The 21,529-nt window shown below is 39.0% G+C and overlaps 1 protein-coding gene across 2 annotated transcripts in view; it reads right to left on the bottom strand.

Annotated features, from left to right (window-relative positions):
- The window catches only part of chrna8 (cholinergic receptor, nicotinic, alpha 8), a 51,576-nt gene that overhangs the window by 20,074 nt on the left and 9,973 nt on the right, over positions 1 to 21,529 (bottom strand). For both annotated transcript variants that reach the window (XM_053230947.1, XM_053230948.1), the window contains one exon: positions 9,491 to 9,630. In XM_053230947.1, coding sequence (XP_053086922.1) covers positions 9,491 to 9,630 — 140 coding nt within the window. The remainder of the gene's footprint in view (positions 1 to 9,490; positions 9,631 to 21,529) is intronic.

Raw genomic sequence — 21,529 nt, forward strand, 5'->3', positions numbered from 1 at the left:
TCTGTTTTCTCTCCATGAATATATTTTCTCTCTCTCTCTCTAACATAGAGATAAGCCTATGAGCGAGTGGTTATAACATTCCATAATTTGAAGCAATCGAACCTTTCAGAAACGTAACAGTGCTGTAATGGCAAATGTACTAAAGAGCCCTTCTCCATATAATCAGACCGTGACTTCATATCAACATTTACAGTGCTGACGTCTTTCACGTGACCCAGAGGAAAAACCAGCACAGTCTGTACATAATGAAGATCCAGTAAAAGGTTAATGCTTTTAAAATTTGTTGCATTAATGTTGAATATAATGGAACAAATCTCACACAAAAAGTTCGAGCTTTCGTAGTGTATTCTGTAGAGCTGCACATTCACAATGTCATATTTTGAATATATATTTATTACTCCATGGAAATGTAACACCCAATGCGATTTCTGACATTTTTTGACATTTCATTGTGGTTGGGAAACTTTTGGGTAACAAATATTGGGTAACAAATGCTAGTGCTGGTATGGACTAGGCTTTAGCTAACGGTACAAAAAAAAACCAAACAAACAAAAAAATAAATAAATAAAAAATTAAATTTGTCTTTGGTGAAAAGTTTCATATACAAAATAATACCTAAATAAAAGAAGCAGCTCAACAATTTGAGTCATTTGATTTGTTTCCAGCCACCATAACAAGAGGCAGGTACATTACTTGAATAAGTAAAATATTGTATATTGTGTAAGTCTAGAAAACAAAACGGCACATTAATAGTCATTTCACTACCACTTCTTTACTGGAAAATGCAGTTAGCTAAACTAGCTAGCTAACATCATGGCCCCACTATGTCCACTGATAGTCATGATGCATACTACGACAATCAACTACTGTATGTAATATGTAATTTTAAGGCATGAAGCTACGTATAATCTAGACATATAATACATTTTCGATACAGCCCTTTTACAAAATCGCTTGTCTAATGTTGTAGAAACGGTGAAATGCTTCCACATGGCTGTCATTTTCACTACATCTGCATGGATTAGCACAGAAGAGCAAAGGAGAAACAGTGTTTTAATCACTTTCTAATGATCATTGCCATTACAATTATTTCTAAAGTGCTAGATTTGATAGATTTGATTGACGCTTCGTCGTAGACTCCGTTTGTAGGCTGAAATCTCAGTGCATTCCTAACATCGCTTAACATATACTTGTATGATGCTAGCCAAGTTGAACATACACTGATTCTCCAAACACTCTCCATTTACCTTGACAGAAAGCGAGTGTGGGGAAAATCGATTTCTGAGTGATTATTCGTATCAGTGTACTCTGATTGTAAACAAACGCTGTGCTCCTACACGTAGCGATGAATGTGTTGATGCAGTATAGAGAGTTTGTGTTTCTTACAAGTAGCTTGTAACTTACCTAATGAAATAGCAAATTGTTATATGTTTTCATTTACTGTGTAGCTAGCTTTCTAGTGACTCCTCTGTATAACAAAAATACTGCTTCCTGTTTCTGCTTCCAGTAAAGCAAAAGAATGCTTTTACAGCTTTCAGGACATCCCTATAGACAAGAATGATTCAGCTTTCTGAAGGGGAGTCTGACCTCTCTGTGTGTCTGTGTTAAAATGTGTTATCGCTTGGCAGTGACGGCACTGGACACATTTGGCATCCGATTTCTGAAACCATTCCAGCACTTGAATGGCAATATAACACCTGACACTGTCCTTGGGGTTCCTGATGCTCTGCCAGGCATATTTTATCACTAAAGCACTAATCTCTAGTAGTTTGGGTGTTAATCGTGTTGTCGCTGAAACAGTGGCTTTTTGTCTTAAAAAAAAGGAAAGAGAGCCTGTAGTGCCTGTGTTGCTCAATATTGTTTGTTGATTATTATTTTATTAAGTAGACTTGTTTAAGAGCCCCGTTAATTGAAATGTAGTCGATTAGCCAAGACATGTTTAGTGCCTGGGGTTTGCTTCTTTAGTTTTGCACTACAGCTACGAGTCTGACGTAGCTATCAAAGACGCTCCTGTAAATATTTTCCTCGAACCACACCCTGTTCTTCAGTGATGTCACCCAGACAGTCTTACTGTTGGACTTCTATAAAACATGCATAAAACACCATCTAAACCGAGTTGCTAGACAGTGTAACATTCAAATGAAACAAAAAAGAGCTGGACACTAATGTGCAATGTACTTAAAAAAAAAAAAAAAACGTTACTGGATACTGTAACGTTCAATGAAATTAAAATTTTTACTCAACACTGTATATACTCTCCCTGTAAAACACATACACACCTACCAAACAATACAGATTCCCATCCCTCATGACCACACACACACACACACACACACAATGACCCTCTTGCATGCTGTGTTCATCTAACAGAGGTCACTAGCGCCTCACCCCACAACCCATACCAATCACATCCACACTCATACCTCATACACTCCCATACACACGCTCCCACGCTGTGCTACAGCTAATGCATGCACTCTCACACTGCCTTATAACCCCACGACCCACCACCATCACACCCAAATGTTCCATTAGTTCTGTCCTTTTATTTTGTCTCTTTGTCCTTTGATAATAAAGAATACCCACCGGTCCTTTATTGTGTTCTGCATCACTCTAACATATTTACGGGAAGAACTCGTGATAAAATGCTTGACAAATTCAGACACGCTGCTGAGCAAACAGTATGAAAACAGACGTTTTCACAGAAGCTAGCTGTCTAACAAATGAATTATTAACAGCGTAGCAAAACCCTGACAACCACCTGGAGCACCATAGCAACACCCTAGTAAAAACCTGGAATAACATAGCTACACCCTAACAACCACCTGGAACACCACACCAATCTCCATTATTTTCCTTACTTTGTTTTTCATTGACATTTCCAGTCTTATGAACAAACTGGTTTTAAAATCTAAAAGGTAGACAATATGGACTGTATAAAAATTGCAAAATCTCCTATGTGACTCCAAAAAAAAAAAAAAAAGTCAATCCTGCCGAAAGTGTTTTTAAGGGAATTCATAGAACTGTAGTTCTGTAGTTCTTACTTCACATGCCCCAGTTCTCTTTCAGGGTCACTAAACTGTAAGTAAATAATCGTTTGTCATGTCAGCGCCGAACTCCAGTTCCCAGAATACCATGCGGCCTACAAACATGGCTGCCAAGGGCTACAATTCCCATCATTCACCCTCACTCACACGTTCTCAGTCACCGGACTTCTAACCATGCACGCCTGTTCCCAATCACACCCGCACCTATATAAAGACTCTCAGCATTCAGACAGTTGAGAGGTAACACCCAGTGTGTTCTTGCCTGACTTAAACCATGAATGAATGAATGAATGAATCTCTGCCTGTTTTTGACTCCGAGTTTGCTTCACGTTTTGGATTGTCTGCATGTGTATAATAAACCTCACCTGCAACTGGAACTGTGTCCGCTGCCTGAAATCCTTAAACTCAATTAGGTTCTCAAGTCTAATGTAATGCTTCAGTGGGAATCTGCTCAATCTGTTATTCAGTCAATTATTATTACTCAATCAATCTGTTACTCAATCAATTATTTTCATAAATCTGGATATTTTTATTTTTATATTTGTTTACCTTATTAATACTATTTTTTTTTTTTTATTTTACCTAGCACCAGTACACCAAGACAAATTCCTTGTACATGTAAACCCATGGCACTTGGCAATAAATGTGATTCTGATTCTGATCTGGCAACCCGCTTTTAAAAACCATTAAATGAACAAAATCCCTTGACTTAATATTCACTAATTCATCAAGTATAAAATCCCCATAAATCCGACTGCAGCTTGGACGAACGCATATGCTTGTGATTATTGATCTCACACTGCGAGATAGACGAGGCTGAGTCACTTAACGCTGCCAGCTGCTTATTTGTGCCAATAACCAGAAGCGTAACAGAACATTAGTGCTTCAGCATAAAATGAACACAGCTTTTACCATCTGCTTACACTATTACAGCTTTGAGGAGCTTTGCTTGTGCCTCCAACAGTCATCCAGTCAATCAATCCCAACAGCAAAGATCAGATACAGTGTTTTCTGAGTGTCCTGTTTGACTTCTTTTGAAGGACAATTATACAACTGTCCATGTCCAGGGCTGTTCATCTGAGATCTTCTTCTGATGCACACTTTTGATCTAGTCAGCTGCAAGTGAAGAAATCAAATAGTTCGTGAGTTTTTTAAATATTTTTTTTTAACAGAGGCATAGGATATGGGAGACAGTGAGCATAGCTGGGTTAAGGTGTTCATATGAGAACAGTTCATGGCTCACCCTGAGAACAGTTCATGCCTTGGTCCGAGATCAGTTCATGGCTCAGTTTGAGATCCCTGAGATCATGGCTATCCTGAGATTAGTTCATGACACATCCTAAGAAGTTCATGGCTCTGTGTGAGATCAGTTCATGGCTCATCCTAAAATCAGTTCGCGGTTCGGTCCAAGATCAGTTCATGGCTCATCTTGTGATCAGTTCATGGCTCAGTTAATGGCTCATCCTGAGCTCAGTTTATAGCTTTGTCTGAGATCAGTTCATGGTTCAGTCTGAAATTAGTTCATAGTTTGGTCTGAGATCTGTTCATGGCTCAATCTGATATTACTTCATGGCTCCATCTACGATCAGTTGTTTTCAGGTAGGAATTCGCTCATGTCTCAGTCAGAGCTGAGTTATGGCTTGCACTGAGATCAGTTCTTGACATGGTCATAGATCAGTTTTTAGCTTGCTCTTAGATCAAGTCATGGCTCAGAGACTGCTTCTGTCCATCAGACCATTGAAATGCAATACTTGTATAGGACTAGTTCTCTGAATAATACATAATTCCCCTTTTCCTCACAGATAATGATATTTCAGTCAGATAAGCAGCTGTGTGTATTTACACTCCTCAAGTCAACAAACTGAATCAGTGAAGTGGAAAACAGGGTTGGATGCATGCAGATGGAGCTCATCCATTAGCATACACCTTTTTTGCAGGGATTCACATCAAGTCATTTGATTAAAAACGAAGGCCGCTACTCCTGAATGAACTTAATAATGGTGGGAAGTCAACTATGGATGAGAACATTAATGTCAGACATAGCCGCTAATCTGATTCATATACACACACACACACACACACACACACACACACACACACACACAAACTGTCCATATCTCTGTCAAGTTCTCTAATTTCTATCAATGTAATCTATTTGGAGAGAGTCACAGAATGAGTGGGGAGAGAGAGAGAAGTAGAGAGAAAGAAAGGTAAGGAATAAACCCCAAGAGAAGGAAGAAAAAAGTGAAAGATCAAATGAAACACAGATACAGAGCAGAGAGCGAAGATAGAGAGGGGAAAAAGGGACTTGCTAGTTTTTGGGTAGTCATAAGGAGACCATATATATATATATGTGATGTCTCTTGTGCTTTCTTTTTGCACAGGATCCTCTCCTTCTTCATTAAAGCACCTGAGCCACCTACACAAACATTTATACACTCACAAACCTTGCGTGAACATGGCCTCGTCCTTGAACTCTATAGCAATACGCCTGATGTCGTCATGGTGATAACATAATAATCTGTGCAGTGACTCACAATCTGCCCAAATGTTCATGAGTCAGTGTTTAGGTTTCCCAGCTCGTCACGGAAATGTGTAAGACACTTCCAAATTAACCATTTAGCCACACAAAACCTCTGCTTACATGTATCACGGACTCCTTAAGCACAGTGACAACACTTGCAGTAAGACGCCTGGAAGAACAGCAGCAAGATCACAAATCCTGCAGCTGCTTGGCCTTTCCTTCACTGCGTCTCTGTGTTTCCCAGATCTTGTTTATGGCTTCCCTCATTCGCTGTGGCATAATGCGGCAGCTGACAACCCGGCACACTCCTATTTGAGTGCCAGTCATGCGTTCAATTTCACAGCCTGCCAGCCATAACCAACGGGCACCACGCCATCTGGGGCTGTCGGAGCCGCGCTTAAGCCACTGCGGTTGGGGCCGTGATGGAATAAACAGTGTAATCCCGTCAAATGAGGTTATAAACAGATCTCTCACAGAAGGACAGGCTGAGGACCAGAACTTATTTTACTATATATATGCTTGTTTCTTGCAACAAACTCCAAAATCTTAACTGCTGCTAGGGCTGGGTGATTATCTGGGAAACTTATCTGAGGTTGATATCAGGATAAATTGCATAAAAATACACTTCAATATTGTTGTATGTAGCATCAACAGGTAGTGACTCATAGAAATAGTAGTTAATTGAGTTTTTTTTTTTTTTTTTTTTAAATCAGTTTTCTCTTTAAACAAGGCATTGTGTTCAAGTATCGTGATTATTTTTTCTGTATCACGACCCCTTATTTGAAGCTACCATTTAACTTAAACAAACTTTTTAATTAACTTTTTGAAACTTTGTTTCATTTGTGTTAAAAGTGTCTTTAAAACTTATATAAATAATCAACTCCTGTGGCGTCCATCATTTTAAAAATATCTGTAATGCTGCCTTATGGTTTCATGCGGCTCACAGATGGTGTGTTTTTTGAAATGTTGTGTTCATCAATAGGCCTGTTGTTTTTCCTATTTTCCAAGAATTCTGTGTAAAACAGTGAACAAAACTTTTTTTCCAGTTGCAATTAAACTTAATGCTCTTGTGCTCTGGAATAGTGTTTTTTTTTTTTTAAACTGCCGGTATGTCAGTAGGCAAAGCTGCCTTACATTTGCTATTTTGTCACGTAAGTGGGCTCAGTTGTTTTCAATGAAAAGCTGGGATTGTTAAAATGAAGTAAATTGGGGGTGTCACAATGACCAAAATGTTGCAGATGTTATCATATCAGTCAATGTAATAATGTCTAGAAACTAAAGACCCAAAGGCAAAACTACTCCTTAGCTCTAAATTCAATTGGACAAGAAACCTCTTACATATTAATGGAGAGTCCCTCACCAGCTTGAGTGCCATTAAACAAGACAGTTTTATGGGTCTATTTTGTTCTCTGGAACTAATTTTATGCAGAAACAACTGACAGATTTTTGGATTGATGTAGATTCAGAATATCCTTAACTGTCAGACAGAAAGATGAGGTCCTTTTCCCTTTAGCAAGAAAACTTCACAAAACTAGATTTTACTTTTGCATTTATAGCACTGAAGATGAACTGAGTGCAGAGTCAGATCTCTAACTGCACCATGCATTTGTTCTATCCAAAGTTCATACAGTAAACATGGCCAAAAAAGGAAAGCTACACGTGCCTTATAGTTTTGCTCATGGACCTTTATCCTTGCTTCAATGGATAGCAGATAGGATTCTGCACTCTCATTGCCGTGGCCTGTGTTTGAGTTCTATTCAAAGAGAAATTCTCCTGGAACTGTGGGAGCTACACCTACACTTTTCACTTTACACTTTTTTATTTCATCCCAGGACTGGACAAAGTTGCGTAAAATGGGCCACTTGGTAGCCAGAGAGGTAGCAGAGCCCTTGGGGTTAAGGTACTTAACCCCTATATTTGTTGTGATGTTTTCTGGACATGGATCACAGAAATAGGTTTATTAATAGCTGGAGGGGTACCACTACCCTTTAGCAATGTACTTAACAGCTAAGTTTGTTGTGGTGCTTTGTGACCAGAACTGGACAAGGTTGACAGAAATGGGTCTGCTGGTAGTTGGAGGGGTAAAACTGCCCTTGAGCATGGTACTTAACCCCTAGGTGTACTGTGATGTTTTCTGACCAGGATTGGTCAACATTACATAAATGGGCTTATTGCTAGCTGGTGGGGTACCAGTGCCCCTGAGGAAGGTACTTAACCCTTAAGATTATAACATTCACAGTAAGGTTAACAGCAATGGGCCCACTGGAAGCTGGAGCGGTACCAGTGTCTTTGAGCAATTTACTTATCCTTTAAGTTTAACATGTTTTTTGACCAGGACTGGACAAGATTGACAGAAATTGGCCCATTTTTAGCTGGAGAGGTACTAGTTCACTTGAACATGGTACTTAACTCCCATATTTATTGTGACCTTTTCTAACCGGGTCTGGACAAGGTTTACAGCCCTAGCTTAAGGTGTACCAGTGACTCTGAGCAAGGCCCCTAAGTTCAACTTGCTCCAGAGCTCCAGAGACCAACCCTGAGTTATGACCCCATACTTCTTTTCATGTGTGAGAATGGGCATGAGAATATGCCTATGCAGAAATACAATGGGCAGTAAAGATGCCTTTATTTTCTCTCCTCTGAGAGGTAATACTGTATATCTGTGGGTTTCCAGTGGGAATCTCTTTGATAGGAAACAACATGCATGTATAATTCTGCCACTTACTCAGGATTATTGTGGCATACTGCATTGAGTACTTGACAGAGAAAGGGAGCAAGTATTCAAATTTCCAGAGACTGGTGTAGATTTTGCAAACAAGGTACAGTGCATGTGTCCTGGACAAAACTTAATGAAGCAAGTCCCTGTACAACATTTTGACCATTAGTTTGTCTTGTTGTCTCAACTTTGCTTGCATTGTGTATACACCCAAACCTCGTAAAATGTTATTCGAATCTGGTTGATGTCTTTGTTGTCGCTTGTCATTTTGTGTTTGAATGCAAGCTGATGCATGTTGTAATAGCAGTAGAGTTATGGGACTGCATAGCACTGCATAGTTTACTATTAATTATTTTATCCATTTTGCTTGTGTTTCACATTTTTAAAAAGACATAGTAAGCTAGCAGTGTAGTTTCTGCCCAAAATAATGGGCTCTACCACTCCAGTTTCGGTAGACTGCAAGTTCCCGCCCTCACTGTCACTGTAACTAATGAGAAAAGACTATGGCCATATTTCATGAGGGATTTACACTTTGTTTTGTACTGGATTTCAATCGATGTAATTATATTTGCTGCCTGATCGATCAAAAGTTGATCAGTCTTTGCCCATACCTAGTATGGATGGCCAGAAAGATTTTTAACGATGCTCATGTTCATATAGTCCACTGCTTAAATAAGATTGGGAAATGGGATTTTAGAAGAAATGAGTTTTTGACAATATAAGAGGACTCTTATTTTAAAAAAAAATCATATTACAGCCATTTTTTAAGTGTGTCAAAAAGTAATCTAACTACACTAACCAATAAAAATTTGTCAAAGTGAGCGAATAGACGGTGAGTCTCTGAGTGTTAGAGGGAGAGATGGAATATGACACAGCTTCCCTTGTGGATTTTGGATGAAGATTGAGAGTGTGAAAGATGCTCACTCACACTGCGTGATTGAATTTTCATGCTCAAATGCAGTAGGGAGTGATAACCTGTATTGCATTCTGATACAGAAATGTAGGTTTCATTCTTTCACACAGACTTGGAGAAGCTTGTGTAGACAGAGAATAACAAAGTTACCTAAGCAAATAAAGCCTACTGTTAATCTTGAAAATCATTCACAGATAATTTTTATTTCAAGTTACTGGTCACTTTTCTGCAACTTCAATTATCTCTTGATTATTACAATCCTATGAATGTTTCTACAAACCTTTACTCACCACATCTATAATCTGGAGCAGTGTGAGTCCAAGTTCCACGACCAGAGGTGCAGAGTCATTGGCCACGGGTCTCTCCAGCCGGTTGTAGTTTTCTAACAACTCCTTATACAACCTCCTCTGGTGCTCTCCCTGTATAGAGCCTACAAGCAGACAGACAGAGAAACACTTTATCTTTAAGAGCCCTTCACTAAACTAGTCACAAAGGGTTTTAGTAAACAGAAAAAAAGGACGTGAAGAGATATTACATTTTTAAAGTCCCATTAGTGAACTAATTCTAATTGGTTAGCACGTTTGCTTCACACCTCCGGGGTTGGGGGTTCGATTCCTGCCTCCATCCTGTGTGCGCGGAGTTTGCATGTGCTCCCCATGCTTCAGGGGTTTCCTCCAGGTACTCCGGTTTCCTCTCCCAGTCTAAAGACATGCATTTCCAAATTGTCTATAGTGTGTGAATGTGTGTGTGATTGTGCCCTGCTATGGGCTGGCAGGGTGTCCCCTGCCTTGTGCCCCGAGTCCCCTGGGATAGGCTCCAGGGTCCCCGCGACCCTGTGTAGGATAAGCGGTACAGAAAATGGATGGATGAGGTTGCAAGATTTATACTGGAAAATGTGTTCTTTGCTGTTAATCATCAAAAAGCCCCCCATACTACAAGATTTGCCCAGAATAAAACGCCGCACTTGACCAATGATCCTGACTTTCTCCAATTCTTTATCGTGTCCATAGTATCAGCTTACACAGGGGACGGGTTCTGCAGACGCTCCACATATACGGATTCAAAAACAATGTGTAATTGCTGAAATAAGGAGTCTCCAGTGTCAGTGCTTCAGATAATAATTCACATAAACACCTGCCTGTCAATAAACCTGATCTCATGATAAATCTGATAAGAATTTGAACAGGTGAGGATGGATGAATGGACAGATTCCATTCAATAAAGTCATAAAGAAATGAGAACACAAACTCCACCCCTAACCCTAACCTTTATAACTTTATATGAATACGTCTGGTGTGTTTTAATCAGAAAAACACATTTTATAAAGCTTAGGGCACCTTTAAAAGACTCTAAATTTTAGGAATCTCTGTAGCAAAGCAGATTTACAGAAATTCAGTCTGGACCGGTAAGTGAGACGAATGTCACATGGGCAGGGGAAAAAATATCCTTAGAACCAGATCATTCCGATTAGGAAAAGGCTACGTTTAAAGTAGCCTGAAGAAATGAAAATCCTGACAAAGTGTATCACATTGGGTTTGAAATACAGTAAAATCTATGAAATACAGTAACTCTAAACTAAATTTCAAAATACCTGTACGAGAACCTGTACGAATACTGGAAAAGGCAAACTATAGGGAGCCATCGCTTCTGGGCAAGGGAAAGAGGAGAAAGTATGAAGATAAATATTTAACTGCCCAAAGGGAATGTTTAAGAAACAGAAGGTCATGGGTTAACTAATGAACTCATGGCTGTGCTGGAGGTCTGAGCACTGGAGAATGTGATGGACAGCACAGTAATTAATACTAAATCGCTCAGGGATGCAGGCGCTCACTTCCAATCTAGACAGATGAAAGAGTGACGAAAGAAAGGGAGAAGGATGGATAGATTAAGGAAGGTTCAGTGATATCTTTAGGGCAGATTTTTACACACACCTTTGGTGTGAATGTGCAACGTCTTTCACAGCTGGGAGTTGTGGGTATGTTCTCAAAGTACCATTCGAAATTGAAATGAAAATATAAAATGTAAGTTGGCTCAGATGCTCGCTGACTCGGGTGCTTTATGAAGAGCTGTATTTAGGTGGAAACTCTTCTGTTTCACTATGGAGCCATATTTTGCACTAGATTTGAGTGTGTTGTAATGAGATGCCATGTTTGTATGCTGACAGGAGCATGCGAGTATGTTTATGGATTCCTGTCGATGCACTGAGCCACATCACATCATGGAGCTTAAAATTATTCTGAGTAAATCCCTTAATGAATGTACTGATGTCGTCACACTGCAAGCACTGATCCATCTTATGGTTTATACATGTCACGTTAATGACTTCACACAGCCATTTACACTTATTCATTCGGCAGAAGCTTTTAACGGAGAAAGGGTAGTACCCCAGCATGCATATGAGCCCAGCAGGGGTTCGCTCGCAAATTCTACGATTTAAAACTCACAGCTAATCAGCTACAGAAGGCATCATTTAACAAACAACAGGAAAAATTTTTTGAGGTTTTCTGAAAGGCAAATGACACATTCTTCAACTGTGGTTTTGTTGAGGCCAATCTTCCTTTCTCCCGATTACAACCACACCCCTGAATGCGAATGGACAGCGATTGCATTTCAGAGTGGCACGACTTCGACGTACTGATGAAAGTGAAACACAATGCAACGGGGAATTATATTCGCTTCCGACGCTCCTTATTCAAGCAGAACTCGACACCAGCAGCATTGACGAGGATGCCTCCTCCTTTAATTTTACTGTTAAAATAAGTTTCAAACAAAACAAAATGGAAGCTATTAAAGAAAAACGATTTCAGACACTTGATGTGACCTTGACTCTGCTTGGATCAATTCCAAACTCTAATCATTTCATCTTCTGGTTATGATGATAATTCAGTATAAATAATTCAACATTCAACCACTTGTTCTTGAGATATTGCCCTAACAAGTCTCTCAGACAGACACACGCCTAGAGGCGGATGCAAAAACAATTAATAACCGTCCTTTAATAACCTTTGCCTCACATCATGTCTGTATGAACTGAGCAGTAGCATTTGGTTTGGAAATTCTGGAGAATAATCACAGACAATAATTATGATAATTACCATTTGGATAGATGATAAATGGATGTTTACCAACATATCAACAAAGGATGTGACTGAAAATATATGATAATTATGATGAAGCTAAAGTATCTATGCTATTAATTTTATGCTATACCAGTTATGTCACAAAATTAGAGAAAATAAAAAGAGAAATTCTATTTCTACACTTTTTTGATAAACTGTGAGAGGCCAAGTCCGTTTTAATAAAGAAGTAATTTCTTACTTGCACAGTCGCTGCTAAAATATGAAGCCTGTATACTGAAACCTGTGATATTAGGTTTCACAGTTATTACACCACAGATTTTTTTATACACTGTTCAACCCTAATATCATGCAAATGGAAATTTACAAATCAACAAAAGCATCTAGCTGGGTATATTTTCCAATGTTGTGTGTGCCAATCATTATATTACTGCCTTCAGTAATATTTCCAGCGTCTTAATGCAAGCTCCATTTTGGGAAATGCCAATGCGTGGGAGTTACATAAGACTAAATGTGCTGACTAAAACATTACATCAATAAAATGTTTAATAAGTGGTTAAATATCTTGCAAGGGAATGGAGATGCATTTCAGTTTTTGCCAAGATGAAAGCCGTTCAGTAATGTGTGTGGTGAATAAAATATTTGTTAAAAGCTTTTATTTCTCTTGAGAGGCAGTAATGAGATGATTAAAGGAACGGGTTTGGACAGTGAATATTTATAGATGCTGGAATAACTGGAGCTGGAGCTGAGAAAGAAGGCAGGGTGGAAAATGATGATGATGATGCTGTTTGTGAATTTAAATTGCCTCCTGTGCTTGTCCTTTCATAAATTTTTGTCTACAGTGTGTTCTGTACTCCAGACGAGACAATAAGTGTATGGAAATAGGACACGTCTGTCACGTGGCTCATATAAAAAAAAATAAATAAATAATAATAATGACTGTAAGAGGGTTTTACATACTGAGCTGTACTCTATTACCGCTACACTTCTTACACCTCATACTGTATATCCAGGTCTTCCTTTTACTTTTGTATCCTCCTTCTTTCAGGATGAAAACGTGCATCTCATCTTCCTCTGCTCTTCCGCCAGACCCACACGGTGGCCAGGTTAAACCTCTTTCAGGCTCAGGCGAATAAACGCTGCACCATTGTTCCGATTTCGCCACTTATTCACGCCGCTTCTTTCCTGGCCAGCTCTCAACTCATTTTCCCCAGAGTGCCAGCCTGAGCTGTTAAACATTAAAGCACTCCGTGTAGGAAAATAATCAGTTCTCAGAGTTACTGTTGAAACGCACCAAAGAATACAATTTATATACGCAAGTGTTAGATGTTGTACTTTTTTATCCATTTATGGTTACATTTAATGCTATAATGTGAATACCACCAGTATCAACTCACCAGTCTCTCTTCTCTCTCTCTTGAAGACTCAGCCTATCATGTTACCAAGAAACCAGACAGCAGAAAATCCTGTCCTGAAGACTGACACTGGAGACTCCTTCCATAACTGTTAAATAAACAATAACTCTCCTTACAGAAAACTTCACCATATCAATGAGTGTATGTTTTACGTTCTTAAAATCCCATCACATTTTAAATCCATTTATTAATGAAGCTAAAAACTGTGCTAGCTAAGCTTCTAAGCTCTATATGTTTAGCTCCATCAGTGATGAGTCCAGCTATTTATTACCTTGTTAATGGAGCTATTAGCTAGCTACCTATTTATGTCGAAGGCACGTATTCCAGAGACAGTTTCTCAGTTTTCTTTTTCACAAACTATTTCTCAAAAGTGTTGAGATGGAGAACAGGATGAAAGGAGTGAGAGAGGCAGATCAGAGATGAGGAAACACTGATGTCAGAGCGAGAGAGTGTGAGGCTTTAAAAGGTAGAGAATGTGAGAGAGAGGCAAAAAGGAAGTGTTGGAAAGGAATGAGAGATAAGAAACCCACACTGGGACGGCATGCAGCTCTTCATCTCTCCTGCGCCTTGATATCATCTTCTGAAGGAAAGGGTGCGCGTGAAAAGAGAAACACTCCACACACCCTCACACTCCTGGCATCCTTTTATGGGGTTTTATTTCACTTTCAGCGAACACTGCGAAACCATAAATCAACCCAAATCTTGGCGCAAAACTCATGATGAGAAATAAACGATAGATTTTTTTTTCTGCTTTCCCTCTCTGGACAGGATGAGGCACAAATCATTTTATATGGGAGTCTGATTGGAGACGAGATATTCTTTTATGTGGATTGTAAATCATCCTGCTTTGAGGCACAATGGGTATTTAGCATTATGAGAGAGTGAGAGAATGAGAGAGAGAGAGAGAAATCCTTGTGCGATAAATGGGTCAATGCTCTTTGTGTATGATTGTGTTCAAGTCCAGCTTAGCGCTCCCTGAATGGCTAGCACATCAAGCCTCTATCCCGGCTTAAAAGCAGCGAAAAGAAAGGAAATGCAACCTCTCAATTGCATTGGGTTCACTGGATTGAACAGCTGAATTGAAGAACACAAACTATTTTTTTCTGGAAAGGCAATGCTCATTAAAATAATTTTAAACAAGATGATACAGGCAAAGAGTTGAATTTCTTTTAGTTTCTAACTCACTCACAGTAAAGTTATCACTTTTCCAAGCAGCTTCCAGCCACATAGCTTAGACATGAAAGGAGATTATGCTGGAGGGATCATGACTATGCCCTACTTCCTGCACAGTGAGAATTAAATTATCGCTCTCGGAAGTGTATAAAATTAACGGCCATTTTGAAACACGATTTAATGTCATTTTTGTTCTACTGTAAACAAGATTTATTAATGAACAGATGAACTAAGCAGTGAGAACCATCACTGGTCTCAGCCAGTTCCCTCCCACCAGTCAGTTCTCATCGATCACACGACAGCTACCAACTCGCTTTTCCCGAGACTCGTGAACCACATCTTGTCAAACTGCTGCGTCACAGGGTGGCGCAACACACTTGGAGGAAAGCGCAATCCGTCTTCTTCAGCAAACGTGAGCTAACAGACACCAACGATTGGCTAGTGTTGCTGCCAACAGGGGAAAGAGTCACGGACAATTCTGCTCTCTTAGCTGTGGCAGCTTTATTTCACTGCTTGTTGCGAACATTTAATAACAGCACAAAGAATTTCAAGAGCATCAGTTGGTTCCTTCAGTAATATTTCAGGTACAAGTGCTCTTTGGAAATAAAAGATTTATCATCACTTTATTTCGTGCAATCTTAGTTTTAGTTTACTCGCTCTTCACATCAGAGTTGACGTCAGCCAAGGAAGGGAAATGCTTGACATTTGAAGTTTCAGAAACAGCCCTGGTTCCAGTTTCTCCAACATTTAGAAATACAGTATTTTAAAGTTACTACATCGACACATTTCATATATTCATTCCAGTTTCAATTCTATCTCGAATACATAGACTGTCTCATATTTATATGTACAGCTACAGTAACTCAATTACTTGGGCCTCCATGGGCTCATCTAACAAATTTCACTTGAGCTAATAACAGCTCTTAATATCCCAACAAAGATTCAACCAAGGGGAAATAATGAGGCACAAGTGTGTTTAAAATAATAGTGGAACTATTTTAAGGAAAAACTGACAGTTTTTTGAGGGGAAAAAATGCCGTACCGCATCTTTCCACTGACCTACAAGCCAGGATGATTCAAATGCAGAACAGAGGGTTGAACAACAACAAAGCTTTGAGGTCTGGCTTGGATCTGACACTCAGAGATAATACACATTCTTTGCTTCTGTTGTCCCGAGAGCTTTTGAAAATGAAAATAAATAGTGACTGCTGTTGTTCTGCAGTTTATAGCTCACAATAAAAAAGGCAAAGAAAAAAAAAAAAAAAACCAAGGATTGTGGATGTGTGTGTCTGCTCACCCTCGGGAGAATTGGATCTATTTTCAGGGCTTTCTTTCATGGGCTGGAACGTGTAAAACAGCTGGCTTATTTTAGGCAATTCTAAAAGTCAAACAGAAAAATAGCGAGACTGAATGAGGAGCTTCTGTTCTCGCTAGATAGCAGACTATTTCAGGACAAACAGGGTTAAGATTCAGGACATTCAGGTCAGGAATGGCTATGGCAAGTGTACTGTGGGCCAAAAGTATAAGCAGGCACATTTATGGTTTTGGAAGATATCCTAATGTTTGTGTGGCATTTAAAATTTTGGATTGAAAAGGTCAAGTTCTGGTCCACATCAAGCTTTAGACACGGTCTCATGAGTTTAGTGCCATCATTTCACAGCAAAACGTAGCAGGATAAACATGCGAGCTGGCATTGTGTCTTCCTCATTTCAGCGTTTTTGTGTGAGATGAACGCAAGCTGAATGAAAAACACATACACCTCATGCAATTTCAGGCTAATTCTTTGGTATAATCAAGGAACTCAAAGAAAATTGCACAGAACGTCAAAGTAGGACATTGGAGTGACTTTCAAAGTTTGCTCCCTAAAAACTTCTTTTTTTTTTTTTTTTTCCCTAAAATGAACCACAGTTTGACTCACTTGATGTCTTTAAACCGTCCTTGGAAGCGTTATGGCTCAGCAGGAAGGCACTACGGAAATTCTAGAAAGAACGGCTTAGTAATGCGGTTCCTTGCTTTGTAAGGTTTCTTCAGCGTTGGGTGTTTGTGAATCTGCATACCTACAGATTGTCTCAAAGCTGCTTTCATACATCAGTGCCTTAACCCCTGGTGAGAAGTGACAGTGACAAGGAAAAACTCCCTCAGAGTTTTTTGGAGGAACCAAGACTCAGCAGGGGGAACCCTAGTTTCTTCTGGATCGGACTGAGAATCATACATCACCACTTGTGTATTTTTCTTCCTCACCAAGATGTAGCACTGCTAACAATGGTTTAGAAAAGTGTTTTGTAAAACAAAAATGTTGTCCAGGACACTGGGCTTATTCTTATGATCTCGGCATGTTAACATCTTCACATACCAGCTGTCAAAATCCTCTCTCTCCAATTAACAAGATGGAGTGATGGGATTTTAGAGGTGACCTGACAGGACAGCTGTGACAGTGTTAATGCATTAACATTTTAAGGGGAAAATGTTGCTGAAAAAATGCAGAAACATGAATCCAAGCCATTCACACATCACTTCCATATAGCCTGCTTTCATTTTCATATGTCCGTCAGACTCACAAAGGCTTTAACCATTAAACCAGGACTGATTTGTGTGTGAAATTAGGCTGAATGTAGTGTTTTGCTTCATAGAGATCCTTGTAAAGAACCCAGGTTAAATCAATACTTAAGCCCTATTCAGACTGAATTAGTTTTACATGTGCAGAGAGGAAAAGATAAATATTCCTAGTTCTGCCTAAATCTGGCCCCTCCAGGTAAGTTAGCCTATATCGCATCTGAACTGACAGGTTGCTAAGGATTGCTTTATATCCTGTGGATAGAGGTTTTGCACTTTCTCTTCTGTATAAAGACACTCCAGGAAACGCTTGCGCTTTTCTATCATCTCCCTTCGAAACCAGGTTTAAAACGTGGAGCAATAAAATATAGATGGCGTTTAAAATGACGTCACAGAGGAGTTTTAGGTAAGTTAATGAGCTCCTGACCTACGGACATTTTATGGTCATGTGACCTACTGATGATCAACGTGTGCGGCCACGCCCACTACAACAAGCGTTCATAATAAAGGTCAAAATGATTCATTTGTAATAAAATACGGTTTATAAAATGGACAGTTAGGGTTCTAAAATTTGTTCAGCTGAGCCGTATTTTGAAGTCGCATATCCTCAAAAAAATAATAATAATAATTAGAAAATAAATTTAAAAAATAAGTTAGATAGCCTACATTTTCAACTAGATTTCAACAAGTAACTATTTGTGCCAGTAATCACGGGATTGTACCATTAATCTTCTCCATTTTCTAGTGAGCTTGCAGCTAGCCAAAAACTATAAACAAACACTTCCACCTCCATAATGCGTCACCATGACGGGGTTTTCCTAGTATTCAAAGCTAGTGTCTAAAGTATTTGAAATCTTTTTATTTAGCCCAGAGAGCCTGTTTAAAGTTATTTTTTGATCACAGCTGTCAGAGTCAAACCTTATCATGTGGCGTAAAGCTCTAAATCAAGCTAGATATAAATCCTAGGCCTGAAAGCCGTATCCCAGTGAGCAGTTACACTGCACATCTATGATCGTCCTTGTTCTAATGCACCAGACCTGGCTTGATAACTAATGGGTTGAATCAGGTGCTGCAGCAGGGAAGCCATTACATTACAACGAATAGTGCTGCTTCTGCTGTCCTTTAATAATGAGCTCGGAGGATAGTCATATCATTGCAGTGGCATTAGGAAATTGCCAGAGTCGGCATGTTCCACCTTTTAAAGGGTATTATTATTCAAAGAAAAAAAGTCTACTTTCTCTTAAGGACATTAAAATAATTTTTTTAAATGTATAATAGACAATCTCTCCTCATATAACTTTATACTGAGTATTACAAAAAGTACAAAAGTTGCAGACTGTTTTTTTTTTTTTACCTGAGAAATTTAGCTATTATTTTAATTTAGGCCCTCAAGGGTAGCAGAGGGAGCTAAAGGTTGTGAATTGCTCCTTTAAGGTTGTGTGAAAATGTGGATTTCAGGAAGCAAATATAGAAAAAGAATTTTTTAAAAAAATACCTAAAATGATGTCTTTTTATTGATTTTTTTAAAGTAGGTTTTATTTACTTTCCATATACATAATTAAGACATACCACATCGCTGTTGAATTCTCGATTCTGATTGGTCAGAAGGTGTTGATTAATTGTCTAACAGCGCCTCTGACTGTAGTTCTAATACATTATCGTTTCTATAGTAACAGCTCATAAGCGTTGATATGGTGAAGTGTTCTGTGAGGAGACGTTTATTTTTGGAAGGAGTCTCCAGTTTCGGCTCTTGCACACTGGATTCATGCACATTCCACAACATTAAATGTAACTATATAAAAAAATTTTTTTAAAAAGTAGAAAAACTGCATGTGTGTCAACAAATTGCTGTGGTATAAGAGGAATAAAACATTTTGGGATGCACTGTTATTGGAAAATAACATTGGTGCACTAAGATTGATTCATCACTCCACTCTGTTGTTGATTATTTTCCTATAACAGCACACCCCGAAGTGTTTATTCCTTACTTTCCTTAAACCAAGACTTAACAAGACTTAACAAGTGTTAATTCAACACTTATAGAGATGTTCATTTCAACACGGTATCATGGGTGCAGACTGTACAAGTTTCAACACTGCAGGAGGTAACTCCACGCCGTAGGTGTTAATTCAGCGTAGCAGGAGGTAGCTCCACGCTGCAGGGTGTTCATTTAACACTGAATTGATTCAGCACTGGGGGTTTTGGCTGTGTGCGCTCAGACAGGGTGACCTTGTACTGGCTGTGTTAGTATTCAGGAACAGCGATTCCATTTACAGCGTCTATTTCATTTACAGGTAGATGTGCAGAATGATAAATAGAGCACCATTCGAAACGGATACACACCTTCGCTAGACCATCAGAACAGGATACACGCTTACACCCACTCTCGTACACAGAATTAACACGCTTTCTGCACACTCTTCAAGGCAACAGAACCAACAATGACACGGTGAATATTTTAAGCACACACCAATGCACATGCAGCTTAAAGCAACTGGTGCTGGAAGGCAAACGGCACATCAAAGAACGCCTAAAAACACACACACAGACACACACACACACACACACACACACACACACACACACACACACACACACACACACACACACCTGCCCATATTTTTAAGGACTTGTTCGTTTGAGGTTTAGGATGTTCCTGCAAGCACCATTTTGTTTCTATAGTAAAACAGCTTTTATTAAGAACAGCTATATGAAGCCCCAGGCTGGGCAGAAGAAGCTCCTGCATGGGCAGGGGTAAACTACTCTCTAGATAATGGTCTTAAAAACTGGGCAGAAGTTTAAATGTTTATGTATAAAACAGGAGGTACTCTATAAAAAACAAATAACATTTATTTTTACTAACAAAACCTTAATTCTAGCTAGCCCTTCAGTGCCATAGCTAATGTAAGCTTTCATGTAATTAAGTAGCCGTCAATCACTTTTGCTAACTTGCTAACATTTCAACCGTAATTCTCTGAAAGGTTTCGGTCAGTAAAGCCAGAAATTCAGGTTAATATTCCGTCATATTTTTAAATACGTGGTTCGTTTAGATTATAGCAAAGAAACGACCAATATCGTTGACAAGCTGTGCTCAGGATGTGATACTGTGTACCGTAGCATCAAGATATTTAATCTGAGGAATGAACTTCTCTAGTAATGTAGCTCATAATATAGTGGTTAAGCTAATGGCTAATGAGGAACAATTATCAATCATCAGTGTAGGATCGTCAGTGACGCAAGAGGCAACAACGTAGTTTCAAGAGTAAGATCTCCTCGCTGAAATACGGGGAAGTCCCTCCTCATGATGCATCTTAAAGGTGGAAATACAGCAGGCTTGCAGTGAAAACTTTTAGGTCGTTGGGGTGGGGATGTTCAATTTTTGGTCGCATAGCAATACAAAGAAATACAGGATTGAACCAGAAGACACTGAAGAGCAAAAGGACATGGCAAAAATTCCCACCCGATGTATATCATGTAGGGAATAAAACGGGAATATGACAGAATAAATGAAAAGGAATAACATATTTCTCTTATACCACTGCAATTTTCAAATGCTATTAATTTCAAGACCTTTTTGTTATTTAACAATGAAAAACGTAGAGTCATTGATATGGCGAAGTATTCTATAAGGAGATGTTTATTTAGTATTTATGGAAGGAGTCTCCAGTTTCAGCGCTTTGTAGCGGTCAGTAGGTTTTCCGCCATGAGAAAGTCTTCAGAACTTTGCCCTTTGTAGTTTCTAGATAACATGAAAAGCTACTTTTAATAAATAAGACCAAAAATGTGAGAGCAAAATGAGGGAACAAGTGTTTATAGCTGGATAAGCAATAACAGGAACTAACTTGTTTCTAGAACATTCCACAACATTAAAAGCAACTATAAATAGATAAATAAGTATGCGTCGTACATTAATAAATTATAAATTGCAGTCTTTGGTAAATTCCTGTCCTGTCAGAGGGCTTTGGGGTAATCACACCATCTCATTGTTGATTATTTTCCTGTAGCAGCACACCCCATTATGTTTCGTCTCTTACTGCTGAATATTAGGGTTAGAGGCTTAGTGTTGATTCCTTTTCTGTCGACTTAATTTACATTAATTCGGAAAATAAAA

This window comes from Pangasianodon hypophthalmus, chromosome 28 (assembly GCF_027358585.1).
Source record: "Pangasianodon hypophthalmus isolate fPanHyp1 chromosome 28, fPanHyp1.pri, whole genome shotgun sequence".
Classification (NCBI taxonomy): domain Eukaryota; kingdom Metazoa; phylum Chordata; class Actinopteri; order Siluriformes; family Pangasiidae; genus Pangasianodon; species Pangasianodon hypophthalmus.